Below are 13,006 nucleotides of genomic sequence, written 5' to 3' on the forward strand. Positions count from 1 at the left end.
AGCGATCTTACCCGGCTTCTATTCCGCCAGAAGAAAAAGGGCGCTGGGTGGTGGTCGCCGGCCGCAGCTATACATCTCCCCTTTCTGCGGAGTTGCAGACATCGGATTTAGGGCGGTGCGGATGGTTCTCCCGCAAAATTGAACAGACCCATAGCTGAGAAGATCCATTTGGGGGCGCCAAATGTTGACTTCTCGCTGGAAACCAAAAATGACCAAAGCCTGCCCCTATCCAGGGACAGCGGCCCCCAAATAGACTGGCACCTTAAAAACCGTTTAGGGGTTGGTTACCTATCCAGTCTACAGTCGCTGATTCCTTCTATGGTTCCGGAAAGTCTGCACTATGCATTTTTAAAGCAGCGTGGTACCACTTTAAGCAGCCATGGCTTCCGAAAAAGAATCATGGATGCTGCATTTTGCTCAGGGTGCTGAGAGTTGCTGGGAGGCAATTCCCCTCCTGGAGCTGCAAATTCCAGAGTTCCCTGGGAAAGAGGGATTGTGAAACCACACAGTGAATGAGAGGAAACAGGGGGTCTCCTAGCAACTCTCAGCAGTACACCACCGTCCTAAACTTCAGCTCCCATAATTCTTTGGGGGGAGCCTACTTTTATCACACTACTTTAAACTATATAGTGCAAATGGGGGCCAGCGGTTCTCAGTGGGGGACTTCCTGGTGCAGCTAATCCCTTCCTGATCAGCTGTTTGACAGAGGCCAAAGAAAGAACAATCAGGAGTGTCCTTTGGCAGACATGTCTTTACCTGCTCCACACCTGGCACCACGTGACACATAGGAAGCTGCTTTATATACCGAGTCAGAGCATTGGTCCACCAAGCTCAGTATTATATACACTGACCGGCAGCAGCTGTCAGCGCCTTCAGTCAGGGAACAGTCCCTGGCCTACCTGGAGATGCTGGAGGACTGAACCTCAGGCCGGCTGCATGTGAGACAGGTGCTCCACCACTGAGCCATGGAGCTTACCTGATTTTAGGTGTGGGGCTCGTGGGTATATTTGGGAGGGAAACTGCCTTGTGGGCCAAGTTAGGCCCCATGCTGGGCTTAGGTAGGTCTGGTGTGGCAGAGTTTTTGCACCAATGCAAATCAATTATGCCTGCTGTTAATGCAGGGAACCGTTCTGCTTGGGGAGGATGTGTAATACATGTAATGGAGATTGCTAAACTAATACCGTGTTTCTCATAAAATAAGACACCGTCTTATATTTTTTCCCCCTCAACAAAACACAGTATGGCTTATTTTCAGGGGATGTGTTATTTTAACCGCATTGCATCAGTATGCTGCATAGCCACGCCTCTCCAGGCTGTTTTAATGGGAGGTGCCGCGTCACTATGGCTTATTTTCGGGGTATGGCTTATTTTCGGGGAACGGCTTATATTTCGCAAATGCATAGAAATCCTGCTATGGCTTATTTTATGGCCATGTCTTATTTTAGGAGAAACACGGTAACAACAATATACTTAACATAGAATCATAGAATTGTAGAGTTAGAAGGGACTAGGAGGGTCATGTGATCCAACACACTGCAATGAAGGGATTTTATGCCCAGTGGGGGGCTCATACCCATGACTCTCAGCTTAAGAATCTCATGCAATTCTGAGCTGCATCAATAGGAGTATAGCATCTAGATCAAGGGAAGTAATAGTACCACTGTATTCCGCTCTGGTCAGACCTCACCTGGAATATTGTGTCCAGTTCTGGGCACCACAGTTCAAGAAGGATACTGACAAGCTGGAATGTGTCCAGAGGAGGGCAACCAAAATGGTCAAAGGCCTGGAAATGATGCCTTATGAGGAACGGCTTAGGGAGCTAGGTATGTTTAGCCTGGAGAAGAGAAGGTTAAGAGGTGATATGATAGCCATGTTCAAATACATAAAAGGATGTCATATAGAGGAGGGAGAAAGCTTGTTTTCTGCTGCTCCAGAGAAACGGACACGGAGCAATGGATTCAAACTACAAGAAAGAAGATTCCACCTAAACATTAGGAGGAACTTCCTGACAGTAAGAGCTGTTCGATAGTGGAATTTGCTACCAAGGAGTGTGGTGGAGTCTCCTTCTTTGGAGGTCTTTAAGCGGAGGCTTGACAGCCATCTGTCAGGAATACTTTGATGGTGTTTCCTGCTTGGCAGGGGGTTGGACTGGATGGCCCTTGTGGTCTCTTCCAACTCTAGGATTCTATGTTCTGCCAACTGAGCTATCCCAGTATTTATTTATTTATTTATTTATTTATTTATTTATTTATTTATTTATTTATTTATTGGTTCCCCCTCTTTCGAAAACATCAGGATGATGTACAGCAACATTTTAAAAACCAACCCAAAATCATTAAAATGACTGGCTGCTCCATAACATTTTAAACAACTGCGTAGAACTTGCTGGCATAAAAAGGTCTTCGAGAGATTGCCTGAATGTCCAAAAACGAGGTTGCCTGTCAAATTCTACAGGAGATACCTGAAAGTTAGGTGTGGGGAACCTGTGGCCCTCCAGATGCTGCTGAACTACAACTCCCATCATCCATAGCTATTATCCATGCTAGATTGGGCTGATGGGAGTCCCTGTCAGGAAAAAAGGTGGGGGTCATCAAATCATTTAATTGTAGAGTTGGAAGTAGGGTATGTATAAATAAATAAATAAATAAATAAATAAATAAATAGTGCAATTTTTCTAGAATAAGAGGTGCTGGAACTCTCCATTAATGCCTCCCTCCTTCGCTTATAATGGCAATGGTGCCTACCTGGAACTGAGGTGCTGGAAAATATCCCTGTATATAGTAATAATAATAATAATAATAATAATAATAATAATAATAATAATAATAATAATAGTTCTGAATGGTTGGAGCAACACAAGTTCCCCACACCTGCTGTAAATTATCTTCAGGACAACACAGTAAATTAGACCAATGTTATACCCATATTTTGGGTTAAGGAGCTGAAGTTCAGAAAGAATAGCTGCTTCATTTACACTCTCGGTCTTTAGTGGTTAATGACTATGCAATGATGGTGCTTCTTCAGAAACTCTTCTCCTTCCTGCCCACCCAATCCCCAACCTTCCTTCTTTTGTTACTTGCATGGGAGAAGGCAGAAGAGAGAGCAGGGTCTGCAGCTGGGTTTTGCCTTATCTGCTGCTGACCATAAGATGCTCTTGCTGCTGAAGTTGGGAGCCGTTGAACCATTTAGGTGCCACAATGCATTTCAAAGAAGGGTTAGAAGCTTGTGGCCCTCCAGGTGTTTGGAGAAGAGACATAGCTCAGAAGGCCCCAGGTTCAATCCTCAGCATCTCCAGGTAGGGTTGAGAGGAATCCTGCCTGTCAAGAAGCCAAGAATAAAATATAAATTACTGATAGATGTTAAAGATAGAGGAGGCTTCTCCCTGCTAGACTTGAAACTATATTTGAAGCCTCTTGTATTTGCTGGATCCAGGAATGGATAAAATTAAAAAAATACAGATCTATTAGATTTGGAGGGATATGACAACAGATTTGTCTGGCACGCGTAGTTGTGGTACAAAAAGGCAAGAATACATCAGTGATTTTTAGGCTAGCTTAGGCTGACCAAACAGAATACAAGCATTCAGTTTTCCCCTACGCTGCCCAATAGGCAGGTGTGAATTTAAAAAACCTGCTTCTCATTAATTACAGTGGTACCTCGGGTTAAGAACTTAATTCGTTCTGGAGGTCCGTTCTTAACCTGAAAATGTTCTTAACCTGAGGTACCACTTTAGCTAATGGGGCCCCCACTGCTGCGCTGCTGCCACACGATTTCTGTTCTCATCCTGAAGCAAAATTCTTAACCCGAGCTACTATTTCTGGGTTGGCAGAGTCTGTAACCTGAAGTGTCTGTAACCTGAAGCGTCTGTAACATGAGGTACCACTGTATAGGGAAGATAAAAGCAGTATCTTTTCCAGTCTGCATCTTCTCCTAAGCATTTCTTGAGATATCCACTAGGGGTAGTGTGTGATCTGTTTTTTTTGTAAATGAAACTGATGTTGCAATCCTAAACACATAACTTGCAAAGGCAAATAGTAAGTCTAATTTGACTTAATGGGACTTACTTCCAAGGAAGCATGCATTGCTAAGGAGTTGCTTATTGTGCTGAACCCATTAGCACTCAGCTAATTCCTATTTATTTTATAAGATTTCTTAACTGCCCCTCACCGAAAGGTCCCTGGGTAGGTTACAGCAATAGAATATGCACTTTAAAAAAAAACAACAACAACCCACTACCAAAGTAAAACACATGAAACTGCTCCAAATGGGTTGTGGCTATATAAGTTCAGCTTACAGAGGTGAGTCCCAAGAAACAAAATACCTTAATCGTCCAAGACTAGGATAAATGGGTGCATCTTGGGTATACAAGGGAAGCTGTTTGGTGAAGGTACTAGTCACACCTCTGTAGGGAATGCATTCCTAGGGGCGTAGCAAGGGGGGCATAGGGGGCAGACCGCCCCATGTTTCATAATGGAGGGGTGACAAATTATCAAGGAACAATTACTGCCCAACTAGGGCGGTTCATTAAAAAAAACTTTTTTAAAAAAATTCCTGCTCCAAAGATCTTATCTTAGTATACTAGGGATTATATAGTTATATATGAAATTTCATGCATATCGGTTAATATCTTCCACCACCAAAACAGCTGTTTACTTGGCTGTTTTCCTATGTTGTGAAGGCTGAAATGATGATAGATGAATTTATTTTTTGTACCCTTCCCATCTGTCTGGGTTGTCCCAGTCACTCTGGGCAGCTTCAACAGAATATAAAAAGAACACAGCAGAACACCACACATTAAAAGCATCCTGATACTGGGTTGCCTTCAGATGCCTCCAGGAGGTCATATAATTGTTTATCTATTTGAAATCTGATGGGAGGGTGTTCCACATGATAGGCACCACTACCAAGAAGGTCCACTGCCTGGTTCCCTGTAACTTCAGTTCTTCAGAAGGACCTCAGTGTCCAGGCTGAACAATGGGAGTGGAGATACTCCTTTACGTATAAAGCACTGAAGCCGTTTAGGGCTTTAAAGGTCAACACCATTGTGCTATTGCTTGTGGATTCCAGTATGAGTGCCTTCACATATGGTGCCTGTAGTGTGAACAGTGCAGTCCTGTGTCTGCAGTTAATAGGTGGAGAATGTTACTTGCAGAGCACCTAGTTGAGGCTGATCCAGTTCTGATCTCTTCCTATGCTCCACTGTAAGACTGTGACCAAATGAAGATTTGTGGCTACCTCAAACCCGCTTCCCTTACCTCTGCTTTCACTTTGCTTAACACCCTGCCTCATGAAGGGTTCTTGAGAACTGAAGGTTGCTCACTGTTTTGAGATATTTCAGGCCAGTGTGCAATCTGGTCCTGTTCTCAGAGTAGCCAACCAGATGCCTGTGGGAAGCTTGCATGCAGGACATGTGTGAAAAAATACAATTTCACAACAACTACAAACTGTCAAGTCCCTGGTTTGAATGTCACCTCCTCCCAAACTCACTTCGGCAAACTACTCTCTTGGCGCCCTTTGCAACACAGAGGATAGTATACTGATTTACTTTGTAAGGGCTGGAATGTGGAATGTTTTGAATGCTTGAAAGAGCCCATATAAATGTTCGGTATCAACATGTGCATGAGTAAAGAGAAAAACAAATTGTAAACAGGGGAAACACATCGCCACAAAATGCAACAAATACAGTATGTGGTTTTTTATGTAAAGCTTAAGATAAGCTGTTAATGAATGGTCACTTGGCTTATCTTTATGCTTTACAAAGAAATTGTCACAGATTGTACTTCTTGTATTTCATGACTATGGGGCCCTGCTGTTCGCAACATTTTCTATCTCAACAGAGCAAACGCATCTGAACTGCCAACTGAGACTTACATTTCATGCATCTGTTGAAATGGACTCAACATTCCGTAATAAAACCTGTTAGGCTTTTAGATGCCACAAGACTCTTTGATGTTGATGCTGCTTCCAGTTTCCTTTGGCTGTGTACAGGGGCGTAGCTGGGGGGGCAGATGCCCACCCCAAGTAAAAATACATAACAAAAAGTAGAAATTGGAGCTTGTGGGGTTGTTGGGCTCACATAGGGCACAAGATTCCTGCATTGCAGGGCGTTGTATTTGATGACCCTTGTGGTCCCTTCCAACGCATTTGATTCTGTGATTTATCCTGTCTGCCCTAGGCAGAGGACAAAGAGAGGTGTGCGAGTAAATTAGCATTTCTTGTTCCACCCACGTTTGCTTATGGCCCTGCCCACACTGGCATGTGGCCCCTGAGAAAGGTTCCCTAGAAAAGAATGTGGCTCTCTGAGAGAAAAGGGTTGTCCAGACCTGATCCAGCCCAAACAGGAGAGAAGGAAGCTGGCTTGGCTCAAGGGGATTGCAGGGCCAGCTTAGTAAGCAACGGTGCAGTTAGAGCCTTGCTTAGAGGTGATGCTAAGCTTAAGTTAGGTAGTTTTAGTTCTTTAGATGCTAAGGTGCCATGCGTCACTTATTTCCAACTGAGGTGAGCCAGCACTGCTGGACTTTGAGGCCTCTCCTGCTAATTCTGTTGCGTGGGGGACCTGAAGTCCTGCCCTGAGGGCACCACTAGTAGTAAGGCTGGAGCGCCCTCCTCCTCCTCCTCCGTTCTAGTTCGCGGACTCCTTCCCTCCCTCCCCTTTCTTTGGCTTCCTTCCTCTCCGGTCTCATTCAGAGCAACCCAGGCAAGCGCACAGTCGCATCATAGCCGCGCGGACCCTAGCCTTGCGTGCGTCTCGGACTGCACCACTTCGCCCGGGGGAGGTGGCAGGGGAAGGAATGCTGTGGAGACGCCTGTGGAGACTCCTCGAAGCGTGCGGGAGGAGCTGACTGTTTAAGAAGGAAAGGATCCCGCCAGCGCCCTTCTTCTCTGCGCCCTAGCCGGCTTTCTAGCTCCAAACGAGTGGCAGAGTATTCGGTCGTGTCCACGCCCCATTTCTCCCCCACCCCCATGCCGCAGTAGCCGGGTCCTTCCTCCACCCGCTCAGTCAGTGTAACAGTGTCTCCTGGACTGAGGTAGAGTTTGCTGCGGGCTCGGCTTCCGAGGAGGCGACGGCAAAGGGGCCATGGCGGCCACCGAGATAGCGCGCCAGGTGGTGAGTGCGCGGCGACTGGCGTGGAGGGCGCACCGCGCTCCGGACTGGGGTGGGCCTCCCTGAGCATGGCTGACCGGCCGGCTAGCTAGCTGGCTAGCTTGCCTTCCCTGCGAAGCTGCCGCTGGAACTCCAGCTCTCGGGGACGGGCAAGATTTGCGCGCGCTTCTTTGGCGAGGGAAGCCGCGGCTAGGTGGTGATGCCGACGACTGAGAGGGAAACGGGCCAGAGAGGAAAGAGGCATCTTGGCTAATGAATGAATGCTGGGTGGATACCCGGATGGCCGCTTCAGGAAAGCGGGCGCGAGCTGCATATACACTCCCCAGCCCAGCCCGCGATATTCCCATGGTTCCGAATTAAGAACTGGGCGTTAACACAGTGGGATTGGTGCCGGGGGATTCCGAAGCCGTCTTTTCTAAATCATCAGAGATGTGAATTCTTAAATCTCGGTCTTATATTTACAAATCGCTGTTACTGTCGGCGCAGAGGGATGTGGAGCGGGCTGGTGATATAAGAGAAGCCGCTGGGGTGATGCGCTTGACGGTGACTTTCCCATTATAGTTTCGGGTGATGGCGAATGCGGGGAGGCTATGGACTGCTGCTGCTGCCGCCGCTGCTGCTTTTTGTCTTTTTTTTGCAGGCTGGATTCTTTATGCGTGTGTGCGGGGGCGGGTGGGGAGACAGGAGGACAAGAGGATGTTACTGACTGAAGGTGATGGGTTTTGGGTTTGTTTTTTAGGGACAGCCTTTGTACCAAACAAAAGAGGGTTTGCTTGATTGTGTGTGATGTGACTGGCCGTGATGGGCCGGATTTATTGGGTAGCGTGTTGCAGAGGACGAAGGAAGCAGTGCTTTGCAGATGACTGTCTTAAAGGCTTGGCCTGATGAAGCTGGGGAGATGTGGGTTGAATGATGCGGTGGGTGTGACCTCTTCTTGTATTAGCGTGGGATAGTTCGGGGCAGATTTTAACTAGGTTTGGGCTGCTCAGTTGTGGAGCCTTCTTCGTTTCTGGGCTACGCTAAACTGGCGCTGTGGTGCGTGCGTGCATTTTGCAGAAGAGCGGTTATTTATATTTATTTATTATTATTTTGCAGACTGTGGGGTTGCAACTGCCAGGGGTCACAGCAGGCACCTCCATAAATAAAGTGCTTTGGGTTTGATCGTAAATTGTTTCATATTCAAGCAGCTTAATTTACATAAATTTTCCATAAAGTGTTTGCTTCTCTCTCTGGCTCCATTTAGATTCCTATATATTGGCTTTTTTCTTTTGGGTGCATCGCTCACATCACAATGCCTGGCATCTCCCATGACAAAGAATTTTTATTTTATTTTTTTAATTTGAAGGGTGGGAGATTTTTGTCTTGGCACAAGCTCTATAATGTCCAGAGCTTACCTGCTCTTTTGTCTCTGCTGCGATGAAAGGGACCACAGAGGCACTCCTGAGGCAGGAGATGGAGCCCTTTGCAAACCAAATTAATTGAACATCTTTTGGATTGTAGATGGGTTTAATTTGTTTGCAATTCCCTGTTCATTTTAACTGGCGAAAGGACCACAGGAGCTCCTGGGATTTCTAACCTGCCAGGATGTTAGAAGAAGGACCATGCAGTGTAGTACAGCAATTGAGGATGGGGATTCTCTGTCCCTCCAGATATTGGACTACATCTCCCATCACCCCTCACCATTGGCCATCTTGGCTGGGGATTATTGGAGTTGGAGTCCAACAATAGCTGGCCGGCTAGAGGTTCCACACCCCATTTTAAATGGATCATCTTTGTGTGTTAAAAGAATGTGTTGTACTGCATGATGTTCTAGGGCTGGAATGAATCCAGTTTCTCCAGTTTCAAATATTTAAAGAGAAGGGACCATAACTCAGTTAGCAAACATTTGCCTTGTATACAGAAGGTCCCAGATTCAATCTCTGGCATCTCTAGTTAAAACAAATAATGGGGAGCAAGTGAATGGAAAGACCCCTTGTTGAGGTTCTAGAGGACTGCTGCCAGTCAGAGCAAGCAGTTTGGGGCTAGATGGACAACTAGCTTGTACAGTATTAGACAGCTACTTATAGCCCTACATTTCATGAATCTGACCTTCAGAGGGCAATATTTCCGTTTGTTCAGTTGGGTGCTATCCACGATTCGTTCCAATTGTATATCACAGAGCGGCATATATTTGGCTTGGCATGGTGAGAGTAGGGTCCAGATCCCTGCTTGAATCCATGAAGCTCACTGTGAGGCCTTTGCAGGTTGCTTGTAATCTATTCCCCCTCAAAGGAGCTCTGAAGACAAAATGTGATGACCTCATTTATGCTTCCCTAATAAACATCTTGACTGAGGTTTGGAATGCCAGTGTGATAAAAAGTTAAAAATAAATATGCTACACTATGCTTTGCCAACCTGGTGGCTCTCAGTTGTTTTGGGCTACAGCTGGCAGTCAGCACCAGCCAACCAGGTGAACATCACAGGAGGCTGCTGGATCAGGTCAATGGCCCATCTGTCTAGTCCAGCATCCTGTCTTCATAGTGGCCAACCAGATTCTTTAGCAACAACAACAACAACAACAACAACAACATTTCTGCCCTACCATTCCTCCCAAAGAGCTCAAAGTAGTAGCATGGATGGTTCTCCTGCCCCTCTGTTTTACCTTCTCAATAACCCTGTGAGGTAGGTTAGGCTGAGAGATGGTGATTGGTCCAAGGTCACCAAGATGCATGTGGGAAGCCCCAATGTAGGACCTGGATGTACAAGATCACTCTCCTTCCTATGGTTTCCAGCAACTGAAAGGCAGCACTAGACAACCAGTGAGCTGCATGTTGAGTCCTCTGTGGTAGACTAATAGGAATCATAGAATGGTAGAGCTGGAAGGGACCGTGAGGATTATCTAGTCCTACCCCCTGCAGTGCAAGAAAATAAAGCACCTGTGACAGATGGTCACCCAACCTCTGTTTAAAATCCTCTGAGGAAAGAGAGCCCACCACCTTCCAAGGTGGGCCCTGGTTGTTCCACTTTTACCTTACTTTATTTATTTGTTAAAATTTTGTCCTGCCTTTCCACAAAATTCTCCCCAAGGCAATAATAAAAATGCAAAATAAAATAATAAGGGGCAATAAGATTCCAGGTAAAAACTGTATAAGAATAAGGCAGGTAAAACAGCAATAAAGTTAATAAAAACAACCATACAGTATGTCAGTTTAGGTAATTAGCAGCAGGCTAGCCAGACACCCCTTGGCAATGAGTTCTTGCACTTGGGAGCAGCTATGGAAATGCCTTCTTACAAGGAAGTTGCCTTATATCAGGTTGTTCCAGAGAGCTCCAGATTGTCTACTATGACTGGTAGATGGTTTTCCAGGATTTCAGACCAGGGACATTCCCAGCCCTACCTGGAGATGTCAGGGATTGAACCTGAGACCTTCTGCAAGTGAAACAGATGCTCTGCCACTGAGCTGTGGACTTTCCCTTCAAATGTGTGTCCGGTGTTGGCAGGACAGGAAGACAGGCCCTTCCCAAGGATCTCTTTAGGCTTGTATGAGAAAATGCACTGTTTCAGACAACCTGTTCCAGGCTGTGCAATGCTTTGTAGGTCAGAACCAGCAAAGAGACTGAAAACAGACTGATAGCCAGAGAAAATTGTTGTGACATGGTGTGTGTGCGTGTGTGTGTCACATGCTCCCTGTAAAGGCACTTAAGCGGAAGACCACAGTGAGAATGCTTCTTGGGACTGCAGAACATGCTACTGCCAATCCACATGGCTAATGCTTGGCATCTGGGTGGCCTCAGTCAGAAGAGGTTTCTGGATTAGATGAGCCATTTGCCTGACCCAGCAGGAGTATTCTTATGTTCTTACGTTTAAGGCAGCTTCTTACCCAGGTTGCCTGATTTCCAAAGCACCACCAACTAATATTTGCTTTTAAGTTCATCTTTTTAAAAAACAAAAACAACAGCAATTCATCTGCTCAGCCAGTTTGAATTTTAAAAGAAAGCTGCAGCTTCTTTTAAATTAATCTAGCTGCTAGCCTAGGGAAAAGGAGCAGTCCCCACGTACTGAAGCCGTTCTGTCCACAGCCATAACAAACGCAAGATCCAGTCACCCTTCTGCCACGTGATGTTGCAAAGGGCTGGCTCAAGACATTTAGACACCTGAGGCAAACCACAAGATGGTGCCTCCTCCTGGCCAGGGAAGAAGGGGTGAGTGAGGTTCTACCTCGGGAACAAGGGGAGGAAGCAAATCAACCTTATCCAACAGCTGAAGTGGGGGATCAGAGGCTGCCATGGAGGGAAAAAGGGACCCACTGAATCAGGCCAGGTGAGTGCAGAGCCCAAGAGACCCCCAGAGGGCAGCTCCTGCAATTACTTCCCTGGGGTGGGAGGAAACCAGCAATGCTGTCTGTTTGCCAAGAGACCACTATAGAGACAGTATTCAGGAGTCGGGGTGGGGAATGCCAAGGTGGCGGCAGATCCAGCCTCCAAAGAGCACACCACAGCTATTGCTGTTACCATGGCGGTGGCAGCAGGTGATGCATTCTTTGGGTGCTGGATCTGCTGCCCAAGGCAGTTGCCTCCCTAGCCTCATGGGGTGGGCCAGCCCCTGATATTGAAGTTGTTATGGTTGTAGACTGAGAGGCAGTGCAATAAGAGCTCTAAATCAAGGGTGGAGAGTGTTTTGGCTCTTCCCAGCTTACATTATTCCTGACCACTGGCCATGTTGGCTAGGGATGATGGGTGTTGGAGCCCAACAACAACATCTGGAGGACCACATGTTCCCTGCCCCTATTCTAAATCCAACACAGATGCTCCAAAACATAACTGAAGGAAGATTATTGAGGTAGGGATAACCTGTTTTCTTACAGCAAGACATGTGAATTATTTCTGGATGTTGCTCACTTGTACTCTAGGGTGTGTGTGTGTGTGTGTGTGTGTCACTCTGCCTAAGGATAGAAGAGAATGGAGCCTAGTGTGCACACAGGATCATAGGAAACTACCTTATCCCAAGTCAGATCATTGGTCCATCTAGCTCAGTATTCTTGGCACTGACAGGTCTACCCGTCCCCTTCCATGTGTCCCAGTGGTTGGTGTTGTGCTCCTTGCTTCTAGAGTGGGAAGGGATTTATTGGTTTGTTTTTGTTGTTAATGATGATGATGATGATGATACTTTTATGATTTATACCCCGCCCATGATATAATTTTATATACATCAAGCGTCAAAAACCTCCCAATACAGGGTTGCCTTCAGATGTCTTCTAAAAGTTGTGTAGTTCTTTATCTCCTTGACATCTGAAGGGAGAGGTTTCACTGGGAGGGCACTACTACCGAGGAGGTGCCCTCTGCCTGTTTCCCTGAAACTTCACAGTGAGGGAACCACAGAAGACCCTTGAAGGAGGACTTCAGTGTCTGGGCTGAGGCCATTTAGGGCTTTAAAGGTCAGCATCAACACTTTGAACTGTATTCAGAAATGTACTGGGAGCCAGTGAAGATCCTTTAGGAGGCCACACCCAGTCACCAGTCTAGCTGTTTTTATTATGCATTTTGTGTTTTTTTTGTGTCTTGTATTTTATGTTGTGAACCACCCTGAGATCTATGGATGAAGAGTGGTATACAAAATTTAACAACAACAACAACAACAACATTTAGGCATCCACTTCCATTGCCTTTCTGTGATGCATTCAGCCAGAATTTTGTAGATTCCTCTGTACAGGGGCTACTTCTTCCGCTGAGATTGGCCTGCACTTAAGAGCACTGAGGAAGTACTTAAGAAGCTGAATGTTTCAAGAGGTGGGAAATGAATGCTGTGGCCTTGGTGCAGTGCAACTGAACATGAAGAAGGTTGGGGAATGGGTAGCATCTGATGCAATCTACCATACAGTGTGTATGTACACAGTTGTCCTATGGAGAAATAGTGCCTGAGCA

At 46.2% G+C, this 13,006-nt stretch overlaps 1 protein-coding gene across 5 annotated transcripts in view; it reads left to right on the top strand.

The window, feature by feature from the left end:
• The first annotated feature begins 6,810 nt into the window (after window positions 1-6,810).
• Window positions 6,811-13,006, top strand: part of SEPTIN6 (septin 6) — a 49,048-nt gene continuing 42,852 nt past the window's right edge. For all 5 annotated transcript variants that reach the window (XM_033138360.1, XM_033138358.1, XM_033138356.1 and 2 more), the window contains exon 1: window positions 6,811-7,108. In XM_033138360.1, coding sequence (XP_032994251.1) covers window positions 7,079-7,108 — 30 coding nt within the window. In that variant the 5' untranslated portion in view covers window positions 6,811-7,078. The remainder of the gene's footprint in view (window positions 7,109-13,006) is intronic.

The sequence above is a fragment of the Lacerta agilis genome, chromosome Z (genome assembly GCF_009819535.1).
Source record: "Lacerta agilis isolate rLacAgi1 chromosome Z, rLacAgi1.pri, whole genome shotgun sequence".
Taxonomy (NCBI): Eukaryota; Metazoa; Chordata; class Lepidosauria; order Squamata; family Lacertidae; genus Lacerta; species Lacerta agilis.